This window comes from Sphaeroforma arctica, assembly GCF_001186125.1.
Source record: "Sphaeroforma arctica JP610 unplaced genomic scaffold supercont1.651, whole genome shotgun sequence".
Classification (NCBI taxonomy): domain Eukaryota; class Ichthyosporea; order Ichthyophonida; genus Sphaeroforma; species Sphaeroforma arctica.
In genome coordinates this window covers 1-16,205 of record NW_014039907.1, presented here as the reverse complement: position 1 = coordinate 16,205, position 16,205 = coordinate 1, and the positions used below count along the sequence as shown (strand labels likewise).

General features: G+C 42.4%; 5 protein-coding genes across 5 annotated transcripts; 2 read left to right on the top strand and 3 right to left on the bottom strand.

Annotated features, from left to right (window-relative positions):
* Positions 1–3,244: 3,244 nt before the first annotated feature.
* SARC_07845 (hypothetical protein) lies at positions 3,245–6,161 on the top strand (the record flags this gene model as incomplete). Its single annotated transcript, XM_014298199.1, has 4 exons — positions 3,245–3,390; positions 3,989–4,313; positions 4,613–5,377; positions 5,575–6,161. 4 exons carry the CDS (start codon positions 3,245–3,247, stop codon positions 6,133–6,135), a joined length of 1,797 nt encoding a protein of 598 aa, XP_014153674.1. The 3' UTR covers positions 6,136–6,161.
* A 1,029-nt stretch (positions 6,162–7,190) lies between these two features.
* SARC_07844 (hypothetical protein) lies at positions 7,191–7,505 on the bottom strand (the record flags this gene model as incomplete). Its single annotated transcript, XM_014298198.1, has 1 exon — positions 7,191–7,505. The coding sequence occupies one exon, from the start codon at positions 7,503–7,505 to the stop codon at positions 7,191–7,193; it is 315 nt and encodes a 104-aa protein (XP_014153673.1).
* Positions 7,506–7,580: 75 nt separating this feature from the next.
* Positions 7,581–8,634, bottom strand: SARC_07843 (serine/threonine protein kinase; the record flags this gene model as incomplete). The annotated part of the gene is made up of 3 exons (XM_014298197.1): positions 7,581–7,928; positions 8,223–8,265; positions 8,477–8,634. The coding sequence occupies 3 exons, from the start codon at positions 8,632–8,634 to the stop codon at positions 7,581–7,583; spliced, it is 549 nt and encodes a 182-aa protein (XP_014153672.1).
* Positions 8,635–9,453: 819 nt separating this feature from the next.
* Positions 9,454–9,934, bottom strand: SARC_07842 (hypothetical protein; the record flags this gene model as incomplete). Its single annotated transcript, XM_014298196.1, has 1 exon — positions 9,454–9,934. A coding segment is annotated over one exon (431 nt), but the record flags the coding sequence as incomplete, so codon positions are not given.
* Positions 9,935–14,662: 4,728 nt separating this feature from the next.
* On the top strand, positions 14,663–15,475 carry SARC_07841 (hypothetical protein; the record flags this gene model as incomplete). Its single annotated transcript, XM_014298195.1, has 2 exons — positions 14,663–15,309; positions 15,418–15,475. The coding sequence occupies exons 1-2, from the start codon at positions 15,167–15,169 to the stop codon at positions 15,473–15,475; spliced, it is 201 nt and encodes a 66-aa protein (XP_014153670.1). The 5' UTR covers positions 14,663–15,166.
* Positions 15,476–16,205: the final 730 nt, after the last annotated feature.

The following is a 16,205-nucleotide window of genomic DNA, read 5'->3' as shown; positions in this document are numbered from 1 at the left end:
CATACCTAACTTTACCAAAAGACTCATTTCGTTTACTTACTTCTAATTTCACGATACTTAGACTTAACCTAAGCGTTTAATTATCCCAAGGCGTTATTATCGCATTGATAGACAGAATTTTACAATAGTTTAAGACTCAGAAATATCCATCGAAGTTTACAGAAACTCAAGAGGAGGAGTAATAACTTCAACAGAAGGTTGCATCGTGATGTGTGCTATATTTGAACCGGTAATTGTGATACCAGCAGATGCGTGTGGCTGTGTGGTAGCCGAATATGGAGTTGTGAGAAATACAGGGAAATAAAGATACTAAGAGTGTATGGTAGACGTGATGTCTAGCCGAGGCTCATAGCCTGTTAGAACAATTAAATTCATGTATAGTATATTTTTTATTGTTCTCTCTAGTGATAGATTATATATGTATTTCTTTTACATGTGCATATGGAGTTCACACGTAAGTATAATATGATCTTTTTATAAGACCTAAGAATATAAGTGTCAATTCCTGTATGACACTGTTGACAGTCACTACTATGACACATCTGACAGCTGTCATTATGAGAGCACGTCGAATAGCTGTCACTTTCCTGTGTACCAAATTGTTATTGGGTCTGAAATAGTGATGACAGGATTTTGTCTATACAGCACCTGTCACTATAAAAGTATTAATGCTCGAGCCCTAGTATTCCTATTTATATGAACCGAGTAATTTTATGTTCTAAAAAGCAAATTGGCGGTTAATGAAATCAAAGAACAGGACAAAATCCCTTGGACCTGAAATCTACAAACAGAACGGGACAAAATAAATAAATTCAACGTGGATGAACTACAGTGCACGATCATATTTACATAGCCTTCTCCTGTATAATTTAGAAGAAGGCTATGAAACTTAAAAAAAGAGCGGGATAAAAAAATACTCAACATTGTTGAACCTCAGTGCACGTCTGCACGATTATACACAGCCTTCTTTTGTATAATTTAGAAGAAGGCTATGAAACGTTACAAACAGAACAAGGCAAACCAATATTCAACATTGTTGAACTACAGTGCACGATCATACATAACCTTCTCTTGCATAATTTAGAAGGTTATGAAACATTTTTATTATTATATAATATTCAAAAGTATGGATCCACGAATTCACGCTCACAGGGTTAACAGAACATTGGCTCATCTAGTCTGAGGCGTTGTATTCTATTTCAGGTGATAGGTGTAGATTATGTACCGAAAACTGATACTTGACTATTGTATCGGTAAAGGTTTAAGTGTACACACTCAATAGTTCGGTACTTGGGCCAATGCCGCCTCACGTGGGCCCATAAATATCGACCCTACCTTTGCGAATGGACCGGATGTGGCTTTGGATACGGGCTCGGGGCCTCGTGCGTTAATAATTTTATAGTGAAGGGTGTCGTATAGACATAGTCTTTTTGGCTTAACAGTTGGTATACGACAACGACATAAATACACCCCTGAAAAAATTGTCGCCGCGACATGTGTGATATGTCGTCTCGATATGTGCATGTAGGCTACGATACAGCCAGCAGCAGACCTGTCGACACCATATTGCGACCGACATGTCCTACAAAATGTCGCCGCGACATATTTGACATGTCGTTTGCCCAAATGTCGGCGTCGTTTACCAACCCAGAGTATAGTATGTACCGGCTGAGTCCCGGTGTAGTACTTAACTCCAGCACAGTTTGGGTGTCTCTTCCTTTTGGTTAACCATAGGAATAGCAACCAAACTTACTAACAATTTTAGAGGAATCCTCGACTTTATATGCGACTTACAAAAATGAAAAAGTGAAAAGAAGCCTTCTGAAAATAGAACAGTTTTTTTGGGGGTTTTATTAAAAAACAAAAAACAAAAACAAAAACAAAATACAACCTAGAAAACATTATGAATATAACGAAATCCGAACACAACACACACAGAGCCAGAGTGACACCCACCGAGTGACCGCAAACCAATACAATTTTTTGTTGTTGTTGAAATGTTTGGAAATAGAATATACCAACAAAAAAAAGAAGGATTGTTTTGAAAATAAAAGCCATCGAACTTTATTTTGCTATCCCCATAGTCCAAACTCCAATAAATAATAACTATTAGCCACTGAATTAGTATTACTGGTAGGTGATGACTGACCAATGAGCCATTGACCAGAGAGTGACCAACTGGCAACTGACCACTGACCAGTGACCACCCAGACACCTACTCACCCAACTAACATTTTCACCCAGTCTCAGAGTCAATACAGACTCAAGTGAGACGATACTATGTACTCGAACGAGTAGAGAGTATTTTCTTGAACTGATAACGACACACATATCTGACTCTTTATTGAAAAGTATTTTTTTAAATTATTCTTTTGAGTATCACAAAAATAGAAATATCAGACAGTCAATCAGATATTGTAGTAACTGTAGGACTAGGAGTTTCTAGAGTAGTAGTAGGACCAAATATATATGGAAGTTATTAGAAGCCATTTCAGTCTTCACGTATAGATTTTGTTTTTCTAAAATAAAATAAAAATAAAAATAACTACATTTTTTAAAATTCCTTGTGCATAGCCCAGCCCTGTCAATATAGGAGCTATGCGTTGTGTCATCTGTTCTTCACTTTCATGTGTGGACACTGGATAGTGGAACTGTGGGTCTTACAATTATTTTAAAGAAATACGTATAATATAAATGTATGTCTCATAAAATCGGTTTTGTATGTCTTTTTCTACATAGCCTCTTGTGTTTTCAATTCTCATACATAGAATTCTGAAGGTTATATTTAGGAGGCTATTATTCAGAAGGCTATGGTTTTAATATATATATATATATATATATATATATATATATATGTATATGTTTTAGGGTTTTAGGGTCTATTTTGTTGATATGTTATAATATATATATAAATATATAAAATAAGAATTTATAAATATTTCCTCAGTATACACTCACATACATAAATACATATATACCATATTAACACATGTAAATATAGATGTAGAGAAGCTTTCATCAAAGAAACTTTACAACAACTGAAAGTGCAGTACGACTGTGAAAGTGCAGTGTTGAATATCAATATAAATCAACCGTTGTTGATTTTTTGATTAGTGTGAAACATAGTTTGGTTTATACTCTATCGCTCAGTACTCAGATGGCCCAAGGGGCATTTGTATCAAGGGGGTATATTGTAGTGTAAATAATATACGCGTCTAAAAGTCCAAACATAAGTAAAGAAACAATGGAATGGAGTAAAAGAGAGAAAGATTCAATTGGGAAAGGTGTTACAGACGGAGCTCGTAGAGTGAATGATAGCGGAAGTGACGTACTTCTATTTGGAGTCTCAGATGGCCCGAATACGCTAGATTATTACGCAGGTGCTCAAAGGTAATCATTATACATTTCTCGCTAACAACTTTGGCTTGTTCTTGTATTTGTAAATGGCGCTGAATCGCAAAACATTCACGTGAGGTTTTAAAAAACTCTGACTTTAATGATTTGTTATCAAAGAATGATTCTATAACGCGATATCGCCTATATGTAATTTTCTCATTTAGCCGAAAAGTGAGATAGGGCATCAATATGATGGGTGTGAACCGTACGCACATACTGCGGTTGAATTATTCTTCTAGACTTGAAATATGGGGAGAGAGCGTGTATACGGAAGCTTCATCAGCACGACTACGTTTCAAATATATATTTTATTGTAACTTAAACTGAGTGGAAGATACCTGATATACTTGTGTATAAGAATGTGTTTTTGACTTGTAATAGTTTTGTACGGATTCAAGTCTTTGACTTGCACCGGCTTTGTGTTCAACACAAATATGTGCGGACAAGTGTACTCAGTTCCAGGCCAGTATTTAGATTCTCTCATTATTATTGCGCAAAGAAAAACTTTGATACAAAAAATATATAATGCGTGCATATGATTAGTACCTAGTATCGTGTAAATGTGTTTTAAATGATTTTGCCTCAACAACAGGGCCGAGGCCGTAACGGTAGATGGAGCGGCTCGTGAGGTAAAGGATACAGGTGCACCATCACTTGCCCACATGAACAGTCAGAACATTGTCGAGTACGATGATCACAGAAAAAAGTTGTGGTTTGGTTTTTGTACAGTCTACGCCGTTTTCTTTGGCGTCACGGTAGTGTTTGTATACTTGGCCATGGATAGAGCACCTTTAATATCCGAACAGCTGAATAATGGGGACTACCTCTTCAGCCTTGTGCTGATTGCGAATGTACCCGGCCTGATAATGGCATGCTTGTTGTGTGGCTTCTTCTATCGGTTCCGAAATACTCCAGAGGTAAGTATCAATTATTATTTTTCGCCAATGTCTATGGCAGATGAAATAAACTATGTTAACGATGCTCACCGAACTGCTATTTTGCCTTGTATTGTTTGTTCAGACAGGACAGAAGCCTGTGCCGCGATATATACGATTTATTTTGTATTGAGTTGTATAAAGTAATACCTGAGCGCAGTAATAACCGCATTTCTGTTGATTGTTTGGTTTGGTAAGGCTCGTGTGTTCCATATGAGACAAAAATGTACTTTTTGTGTGTTGCCACAACCATTAATGGATTCCACATCATTTTTTTGCAGGTGAAATCTAGGCGTCATGCGCATCTGATACATTTCTGTATAGTCGCGATTCTTCACCCAAGTGCTCGGTTACTCATGGCAGCTGTGCGGTTTGGCCAGACGCCATTCCGACCAACCAGGCCAAAAGATCCAAACGCAGCTTATCATTCCTGGTTGTTAACTGGACGGCTGTTGCAGTTCTTCACTGCAGGCAGCCTCCTTGCTGCGATAGTGTGCCGGCTGGTGTACATGTATCTCGCCCTAAGGACTGAAAGCCAGGGCACCAAACCTCGTTACTGGGTGTTGGTGGTTATATCTTTCCTGTGGTTCATCCCGTGCATGCTCCCGATGATCTGGTGTAACTGGCATGTTTGTAGCATGCAGAAGATGTTCAGCTCTTTGTACGCGTACTTAGGCAGCTTATCGATCATCTATCTGATTTTGATTTTGAAGACAAGAGATGCAGAAAAGGCCTTTGTCGACTTTCATTCCAACATACGGTTATTTATAGCGTTTTGCATCACTTTCTGGATCCCAGTGGTGTGGGTAAATTCGAGCAACACCCCTACGAGTTTTACCTTTTTCTCGTACTTTGCCCTATTCTTGGGACCGTACATCTTATGGATGTTCATTATAGATAGTTTTGCGCTAATCATCATACGTGTGACGAGTCGGCATCTATTCCGACGAAGAGTTTTGGAGGACATAGATCTCGAGGGTGAGTACTACCGGCGCATGGAATGTCTGGGCACTAATATCCTACAAATGGTCAAGGATCCTGGATTGGTATGCTCTGATTGTTTATATTACATACGCAGTGTTTTTGTTTTGAATTTAGTGAAGCTTTTCTAATTCATATGATCTGGTGTTTTATTTGGTAGAGGGAGTTCGCTTGCCTCTTCCATTTCCTACTTTCCTTATTTGCAGCGAACGTTTTGCGCTAACACTTCTTTCTTTTGCTATTTTTTTCTTTTTAAACACAGTTCTCCCTCATGCTTGCCCATGCGAACTCTATGGAACACTTGTGTGGCGAGAATTTGATGTTTCTGGAGGCAATAAATAAGTGTAAGCAAACCGAGGCCAAGAATTCTGCACAAGCAAGGCATGAGTGGTTGACTGTCGTAGAGGAATACATTGTGATTGAGTCTGTTAACGAAGTGAATCTGGTGTCACGTACACGGAATAAGGTTCTTGAGCACGCACACGACGAGATCGCCTGGACGAATGTCAACTGGGCCGCCAGAGCAGCGCAGATGGAAGTCAACTACAATCTCACACAATCATGGTTGCCCGCATTTCTTAAAAGCGAAAAGTATCAGAAATATCGGGAAAATCAACTTAAGGAAGTGGAGAGTCTACACAACCAGATCAAAAGAACAAGTTCAAATTCCGGAAGTTCGACGAATGACAGTGGATACAGCAGGAGAGAGAACACACAGGAGAGTGGTTTAGTGAACATACAAGACGATGAGATTACGAATATAGCGAGTGGCTCAAGGAGGGGCAGCTTCCCTGCCGGTCCTAGCGCCATTCAGGAACTGTAACAAGGGCAGGTGTGGCGTCACATGGCAAAGCATGCTCACGGTTGCAGTGATTGCACAGTCTTAGTAGTCCGACGCATTCGTAGTTAGCCTTGGAGTATTTGTGTAGATCAGTGCAGCTACCTATATGAAAGATACCGCGTTTCCCGTAACTGGGTCAATGTTAAGATTTCTCATCCCAGTTACAATCTAGACGCAGTGTCCGAAGAAGCATCATACGGCGCGTCTCGACAGCTCCTCCTATACTACGGGTACCATTAGTTCAGCTTCATAGTCACTATGAGCTCTATCGAAGGTCTCATTAAGCCCTTTGACCTTGCGGGTTACTTTAAATATCTCGACTTTGTAGGCCTTGCACCAATCGGCTAATGCACTTAGATCAACTGACGACACCAAAGGTTTAAATGTCTATTCAATGTCATTGATTAGACAAGTGAAAGCTGCGGAGAAGTTAGCGATCAACTCAATGCTACATCATGGAGTTTTAGAAACACTTATATTTTTTGATCTCACAAGCGCGAGATTACGTCCTTGAGCCGTCTGCGAATCAGTGGAAGATTGACTCCCTAAAGGCCAATCACCTAGAGACAGACTAAATCAACTGCGTCATCAATCAATTATATCATTAGTAACATCACAAAAGAAAATAAATCGAAAGGGAATCACATGCAACTTCTCTAGATCCTCCAGGAAATTCATTTTTTATCTGTTTTATCTCATCCATGATAGAAACTGTACCTTGTATACTGTCAAGCGATTCAGGCATTTCATGCGATGATATTTGCGACAGACTTGTATGTTCCCACTGGCGTCAGCTGATCCAGAAGTGGCTGGACTCGCGCCGCAAGCTGTAGCTTAGCCTTGTCATCTAATTCCATGGTAGCCCAGTATTTCTTCAGTTTCCGCGAGCGCACCTTGCGCATGATGTCGTGGAAAACTCTCAAGTTGTTGTAAAGTTTTCCTGGGTTTGGGTTTTGGGGACAAGACAATACATGACTGTGCGTGTCCCGTCCGAAGCTTTTACAACAAAACGCACAGAACTCATTGCTACCCCGTGGTCATGCAGCGCAAGTAAGTGCAAAACAATTTTCGAACGACTGGTCAAGAACATGTCCCTTGTTTGGACATCTCAGCGGTAGTATCTCATTGGCAATATAGTTGAACTCTTTCTCCTGCGCGGCTTCTCGCTTTTGTTCGAGTAGGAGTTGCTGGCGCACTTTCGGGGTATTAGCCAAACACATGGCTTCATCCAATGTGGTCTGATCGACATGAGCAGCATATGTCTTAGCATCGCATATCTTCTCGCACCCGTGTGCTTGCATTGAGCACGGCAATAGCCCATTGTTCCATGTTATAGAGCTCGAATTGGACATGTCGAAACAAAGCCAATCGTTCAGACAGCCGTTGCATGTTATATGCCCGTTGCGGAAAACTCAGACTTTCTGCGACTACATATGCCTCACAGCAAATCGGAGCCGCGCGCTTTTTACTTCGCTGAATACAGGCATCGATGCCACCTCGGGCAGAGTTGGGCGGACAATGGGATGTTCTGCGACCATTCTGGCACAAAGTGAGGCGATGTCCTCATCACTCACTGTTTTGTAGATGCCACTCAGACTCACCCCATTGAACAGCTCGCGTAGAAGTAGACCCAGTGAATATACATCTGCACTCTTGGCGATTCTACTCACCAACCCATCGCTTATCTCGGGGGACCTGTAGTGGCACGTCACTCCCGATGCATCGGATATGGAGCCATTAGCGTCCCGCACGACATCAAAGTCACCTAGCACAGCCTGCGATGAAGGGCCAATTTCAAAAAGCGATCACGAAATTGAATGAACTCGGGAGGGGCGCAAAGATGAGGCCTTCGAACGGTAAATTTTCAGGTAAAAGAAATGTGTACAACTGCATCAAACTCCTGAGGGGGGGGGGAAGGGGGGGGGGTGGGGGGTTAGGAACTTGAACAGTATTTTGTGATACGAAAGGGCTTGGTAGAGGCATAATCAATCTGCTTGCAAGGAAACACACTGTACAACCAAATAGACCGGTTAAGCTCACGAAACCAAATCTTGTCATTGTGTACTCACCTCCAGTGTGGACGTTAAGAATATGTTCTCAGGTTTCAAGTCGCTGTGTACGATTTCCCGAGCGTGCAAGTCCTCGACTGCTGTCACGATCTGATGCGCTATTCATAAACAAAGCTTCGGATCCCGTTGAGGATGACCTCTCAACCACGATGCAAGGTCACCGTCTCCATAGTGGTGCATCAGGATATGGCCCCAATGTTCATTAATGAATACACCAATGATGTGCACAATGTTGACCTTTCCGCGCAACGCACCCAGTTTTGCTACACATCTCTATGAAGTGCGAAAGGTGCGTGCTAGTAGTCAGATTGTACGACTTTATCACCACGCGCTTTCCATCGGAGTCAGTGACGAGTCTCACGGTCCGACCTTGCCTATCGGACAACAAATTCACTTGGTAGAAGTTTCCCATTTTGTCCCCCGTACGCAATAGTCCTTGTTCTGCACACTCATCTCAAACTCTGACGTGAATCGTGATTCGATGCTGGGATGGTTTAGCAATTCAGGGTAGTGTGTATCGGCATATTTCAACCAGGCAGCAAAATCACGGCCTGCAGCTTGCACACGACTTCGAGTTTCACACTCCCAAACCCTAAGCCCTTCGCTTAACGCATCTTCTTCCGATACACTATCAGCGAGAATGATTCACGCATCCCATTTTTGTCGTTCCCGTGATATGTTACTGCTTTGAGTATCTTGCCTTTCTACGAGCGATACATCCGGATACTCCACTCCCGCACACAGCAGAACATGTTGCTCAATAAGGTGATCGCAGGTGCATTCTGCTTCAAATATTGGATGGTAATATTCGACAACAGAGATTAGAGCGGTCTCTATAGCGGCCAGGATATTGGTTAGCGTAAACGAATTTATGAGTCTATCGTTGCTCTTTCTGAAGAAGCTCAGCTCTCTCCCGAGTCCATCGAAACACGCCTTCATACAGTCCTGTCTGATCGTTTCGTCGGGGTCATCGTATCCATATGCTCGTAGCAATGCGCCCGGTAGTGTCTCACGGGCATTGTTCACCACTTCATCACACAGATTCCGGTTGGGCCTTTGAATTTCTGGTTCTCATTGATCTTCTTCAATCACGTTATAAGTATATCCTTCCATGTCGGAGTATTCGTGGTCCTTGTCGGGGGATTCGTGGTTCTTGTCGGGAGAGTCGTGACCAAGCTCCATAGCAAGGTGCTCACACATAAGATGCGCACCATAACATAGCTTGCGCATACTCCATTCGTCCAGATCAGTGAGTAGGTTGTCTCTGACCTCTGGCGCACGTTATCGTAAGCGGTCGAGTGGCGCAGATGCACGCAATCGAATCTCAGCACCTGAATCCGTCGGACAATTCTGAAGCGCATTATCGATAAGATCTATGCACTGTTGCCGCAAGATGTTGCGTTTGCAGGTCGTCTCATCCTGCACTACAAGTGTGTTGCGGATCTCCGTTTGTAGAGCATCAAATTCTGCGAGTGACCGTTCGGCCTGCTTCACATCATCCCGTGTTCCCTCAGCCACTGTGTAAGTTAGCACATCACGCAATACAGCACAACATTCCAATACTATATCAATTACTGGTTGTCGTGTCTGTCGCCCCAGTGTCACATGCTTGTAGCACGCATCTGAAAAAGCTAGAAAACTCAAGACGGCCTCTCCATCAGTACTTGAGATAGCCAGCGATCGTGCCCGTCCGCCCAGCACCTTGCCGAGCTAGTACCACAATGTCACTCCGTGCCTCGTTTATGCACTCAGCAAATCTACACAATGTCAGCTGTCGCAATCGTAATCATGAGAAAGATTTTAAGGAATGTACAGCGGCTGTGCGAGGCCAAAAATGAATGGGCTTTTGATAACACAAAGAATTTCCACACAACCAAGTGTCCTGTAGACCCATGGCAAATCTATTACACGATAGGCAGCACAATTATATGTCTAGCCACACCAAAGTGATAGGAGGCAATATTTGCAACCCATAGCACATGAGTTATCTGACAAGCAATGCTATTATCTATGACACGAAGATAAGAATGGGTCGCAAATAAAAAGATGCAAAGTTTACGAGGGAAGACATAATGCACCGTGCATATAATTGACCTATGAATCTCTGACATTCCAAACGCAGATAGAACCCTTAATAGGCATCCAAGGTATCAATTTCAAATCCGGTGCGTAAAAAGGCTGACCGTGTATGTACTACAGAAAACAATAATCTCAAAAACACGAGTGAGAACTATTGCAAAACCCTTGTTGATGACATACTTCTCGGTCGATCGCTTGCCGCAGACATTCTTCGATTTTAGGTTTCTTACATGCATCCAGCGGTGTAATCCCAGACTGTTTCACATGAAAAATACACATATACGTTGAATGATTTGCACGGACAGTTGAAGTACTGTCATGCAAGCTAGTTCTCATCTTATTTCGATTCGTCTTCAGTCTAAAAGCAACATGTACATGCAAATAAGGGGCATGGTTTATATATATACTAGGTTTAAACGAGACTTCTCTATGTGTCCTACATCGATTTGTTGACAAGGTAAATACATGCATGAGTCACAGTAAGGCATCTAATAGTCTCTATTCGCCGAGCACGATGCAGGGGGGCTGAGCAAATTTAAAAGAAAGGGTTTAGGGTTTTAGGGTTTTTAGGGTTTATCAAACTAGAGCAGTTGTTAGTCCGACCTATGTATATTTATAAACAATGTAAACACTTTTAGACAGAATACGACGTACACAAGCTATATAAACTTCCCATGCTATCAACTACAACGACCCACCACAAAGCGCCGCAGCGTCTGGCATCTTACGTAGCAACACGATAAAAAATAAATAAAAATACTCACTTTGGTTTTCGGCTCAAAATCAGCACCGTGCGAAATCAGCAGCTCCACAACTTGCAGCCGGCCTCGGTTGCAAGCATAGTGGAGTGGTCTCACATCGTTCTGGTAAGTATGAGACAAACGTATCAACTTCGTATGTCCATTGTAAATATGATAACGCTAAAGGAATTTAAGTGGTACCATGGGCCATGTATGCTATAATGAGAGTGTGTACGCCTTATACAAATAATATGTGCAGCCCAGGTGTACATGTCACACAATTGTATGGTCTATATGTAAGTTATCTGTTGCAAAACGATGGGGTATTCGCCCATCTGGGCCTGGGCAGCAGTAGTAAATGCTCACCACATGGGAGTTAGTATTAAAGCATTCCAGAATGCCTACCGTTGCAACAAGTTGAGTGTAAAACCACAAACGACAGGCGAGGCCTCTACGCATTCAAAAAGCAAAAATACACGCCTAGCAGTACAGCTAATGAGCACATATACAATTCTTTACATCGAACTAGAACAGCGCATTTGTTAGTCCGACATCTGTATATTTGGAAACAATGCAAAGCTCATTCAGAAAGAACGTATACAGGCGATATGAGCGTACCGTGCTATCTATTACAACATCCCATAACAATGTGTCGTATGGTCTGGCATCTTACGTAGCAACACGATAATAAACTCAAAACAACTCACTTCAGTTTTCAGCTCCAAACCAGCACCGTGAGAAACCAGCAGCTCCACAACGTGCAGCCGGCCTCCTTTGCAAGCATAGTGTAGTGGTCTCGCACCGTCCTGGTAAGTGCAAGACAAACGTGATATAAGCATCGCATATGCCCCTTATTTCCACGGGTTGTGTTGTATTGTACACGCGCCCTCTAAATCAATAATATGTCTGAGACCGTGTGCGATGTGAAACTGATCTACCACCGTCGAGGTGAAGAGTGTTTATTAAATGCTGGTAGAAGATTCAATGTGTGCATGATTAAAATTACTCTCCATAAACCCCTAGATTTATCATAGTACTATCAGTGTCTAGTGTCAATTCACATAGTGCGCCAGTGGACAGCCCGATTATAAGCACAGTTGTACAACAACCAGAACCAAACTAACTCAAACTTCCGCATGCTTAACCAAAATCCATATTGTCGCTACGCATGAGAAGTACGCCAACTAGGGGAGACACTCTACAATTACTCGACACTAGAATCATAGATGTTCTATTTGATAGATAATGATTCATTTTTACCGCACTGTACAGGCCATGCATCGTCATAAGACGCCCATGCGTGGCAGGCGTGTAGCATACTCACAAATGTTGTGGAGTAGTGATTGTACTACCCCACAAACCAGGACGAGAGCTGCACTATCTTTTTATACTGCCATATATTTGAGCAGTATGAGAGAACGCAATCTCGAAATTGCTATAACTATACACTTCCTACCAGCACCCAAACGCCTGCCGCACCACAGCCTGAAACATGTCCCTCCGAAAACTACAGTAGCAATACCCAGACATCGCTCAAACCTCAGTTGAGCCATCTATGTCGGCACCAGCTTCGAGTAATAAAATCGCAACTTCGCTATGATCCTCTCGACAGGCATAATGTAGTGGCTGAAGTTTCCTCCAACAGTTATGAGACATACAAGCCAGCTGTAGTTACAATTACCGCTGATTATCTCCCGGGTGTGACAGAGATTTGCATACATACGAAATGCGTTTTCCACTGAACGGTACTCAGCTCTCCCTCCATACTGGAGTGGATGTTTACAATAACTGTTTAGCCGATTACAACCACAAGAAGCCTGATCAGCACCAATGGATAACTGAAGTTATAGAGTCACGGTGGTCGGATGACTGCTCCTAGCGAATGTATGTAGCGATTACGCCATAGTATCCAAAAAGACAACCGAGGGGATAGCACGATCGAATATATATTGTGTATACCATCTAATTCAGAATTCTATGACCAAACCAACCATTGATATGCATCAGATCTCAATATACAGGCGCCCAAAAGTCAGATGTATCTAATACAACTATTCAGCTCGCTACAAGCACGTGGGGCAAACTTCGACTGGGATTGATTCGGCGGAATTGGGACTCCTCCATATACAATTTATCAAACTGGAAGTCTGTGTTATGCATATTGGGCACATTTTCGCTAGATTCCATTTTCAATACTAAGCTGTCTCCCTACTCACCTCGACAAAATTCTTCTCATTCACATCGGAGCCCTGATAAAGCAGTAACTCCACTTGTTCTATATCTCCGTTACAGCAGGCATCGTGCAGTGAAGACGTACCGATCGCGCCACATCAATAGGGGCTATTCAGTTACATTCGAGTGCATGAAAAATACTTAGCTGTAGTTGACACACTGAATGGGAACTATGTTGTTGTCACGAAATATAACGTGACTACTTCCCAGCGGATAATTGAGAAAACACTACCCCTACCTATCGTGTAGGATTTTTTAGTTGCAACTCTACTTTTTATTTTATCACCACATCCACTTTACGTAACTACCGATTGAGAACTAGCAATACAACAAACGAGAGAGTGGCCTCTTTGACTAGGCCTATGTATATATACTACACGAAAGCGCCACCGCATCCACTGCATATGCAGGTGCAAACTGCTAATCTGACACGAGAGAGTGACAGCATTTGACCAGACCCTATGTACTTACACTACGTAAAAATACCACCGTAACCACTACCTATGCAGGTGCAAACTGCTATTCTGACACGAAGAGTGACACCACTTAATCGGACCCTATGTACATATACTACGTAAAAATACCACCGCAACCACTACCTTTGCAGGTGCAAACTGCTATTCTGACACGAAGAGTGGCACCACTTAACCGGACCCTATGTACATATACTACGTAAAAGTACCACCGCAACCACTACCTATGCAGGTGCAACCTATTATTCTGACACGAGAGTGACAGCATATGACCAGACGCCATGTACAAATATTACCCAAACGTACCACCGCATCCACTGCACATGAAGGTGCATACTACTATTCTGACACGAGAGAGTGGCACCGTTTGACTAGACCCCATGCACTTATACTACGCAAACGTACCACCGCATCCGCTGCAGATGCAAGTGTAAACCAACAGCTGCTATTCTGACACGAGAGTGACGCCACTTGACCAGACCGTACAGGTAGGCAAGTCTGCAGTGACAATAATAACACAGTATGTAGTTCAGGCAGTGACAAAAGTAATCCAGCATGTAGTATAGGTTTACTCGATTGTATATAGTCGCCTAATCTACAGCGTTAAAGTGGATACTACACTGCACACATAGCGACCACTTAAAGTGGGCCAACGCCTGCACGTCTGCACACGAAAGTGTTCCATAAACACCGTCCGTAAGCGTAAACGTGTACAAACGGATAAACGTTATCTGTCTTGATTTCAGCACCCATCCTGTATCAGTTGGGGGGTTAACGTATAGCATTTTGACTTTTTGAGCTGATGTCCAGGGGACTCATTCAGAAAATGCTGACGCAATCGTTCATCACCTATATAAACTTGGAGGGCTATATTTATATATAACTTTTTTAAAACTATCGTGGCGTATAGTGCCATATAGCATTGCTGAATAGCTTCACCATTGCCTGTGACGGAGGAGTGTACAGTACAGTGCAGAGTATATATAAATAGTACAGAGTATGCGGTGCTAGTGAAGTATAAGATATTCATGCTGCTAAAGTATTGGCTTTGCTTCCGGTTCATGGAACTCAAGATAGTAGTGTTCAATAGAAGTTCTTGCCGAAATTCTATATTTCTACATCTTAAGGAATGCCAATGTGAAGGTTCGGTACGTGTATAGTATTTAAATTGGTCCACGCGCATACATATATACATTTGCACACTCACAAATACGTATCTCCTCTTCTTCAGTAGAAGTTCACACCCACACTCTCACCAGCACACCCCAGCACACGCACGGATCTAGACCCCTTTCATGCCTCTTGTGAAATACAGTGCCCGTTGGTTATAAGACTTTAAAAAATAAACCAAGGTGGCACCTGCGAGTATCAGTATAGGGCGCAATTAGGTTATAGATGACCATCTAGTCGCAGATCAACTATGGATAGGGGCGATACAGAGTGTCCGGACAAGCACTCCGGCGATGACCCTAAACACGCTCAGTTGCCTGGTGGTGGTTTGGCTGTACAACCATGCCTAGCAATCGACGAGGAGCAGAGTGATTGTTGTGTTTGCTACAATGGGTATGTGTATATCACAAGGGTTTCTGCTTGAATAGGCATATAGTTATCTCACAAACACCTACGACAGTACTGTACTTCATGAAAATCGTCACCTGATCGCTACGATAGGTATCTGCATGATGTACCATTTCCTGGAATGGATACTACAATGGGCATGTGTTCATAACACAAATCTAACACGAATACTTTGTTTTTATGTGACATGTTGAGCGTGCTATATATGGGCTACTCCTGGTGCTATTATCTGTGTCTACGACACACTAGTGTGTAGCCCGCAGTGTAGTGCTTTTGCATTGTGATCCCGTGTATATTCCATATGTAGTACTAAATCAGATATTTAGCATACAATCATTGTCGAAGCTTTTTGTTATTGCATGAAGTATACACAGAATCAACACAGAATCATGTTGAAAAATGCGTGGGTTTTCTACTTGTATGCAAGACAGTCTGGCAATGCACGTATCACACACACGCCTACCTACTCAGCGATGGGTCGTGTGTTCGAATGCGCTTGTGCTACGTGCATTATGATCAAAGTATCTTTCTACGTACGCAAGCTTCAAAAGTTGATATGTATCTGGGCGAGGTATAAATTTCTGGAGCCTTTTATCCAAAGTTTGCACATATGTGCTCAGCTTGCAGTGAAGTCCGTTCGTGGGCAACTGGACGTAATAGTGACTGTATTCTTAAGGAGTATGAAGCTAACGCGCAAGTGAGGGGTATCTAGAATTTGTACAAACAATTTGTGGAATCCGCCTTGTTGTGATCATTTGCACCAATTGTGTCCAATTGCAGGGCAGCAATTAGACGAGTGCTCAAGAAGGTTGCCCAAAACCTTACCCAAGTGACTCGTTATTGATGTGCTTGCGATCTACATCAGGATATTGTGCAATATA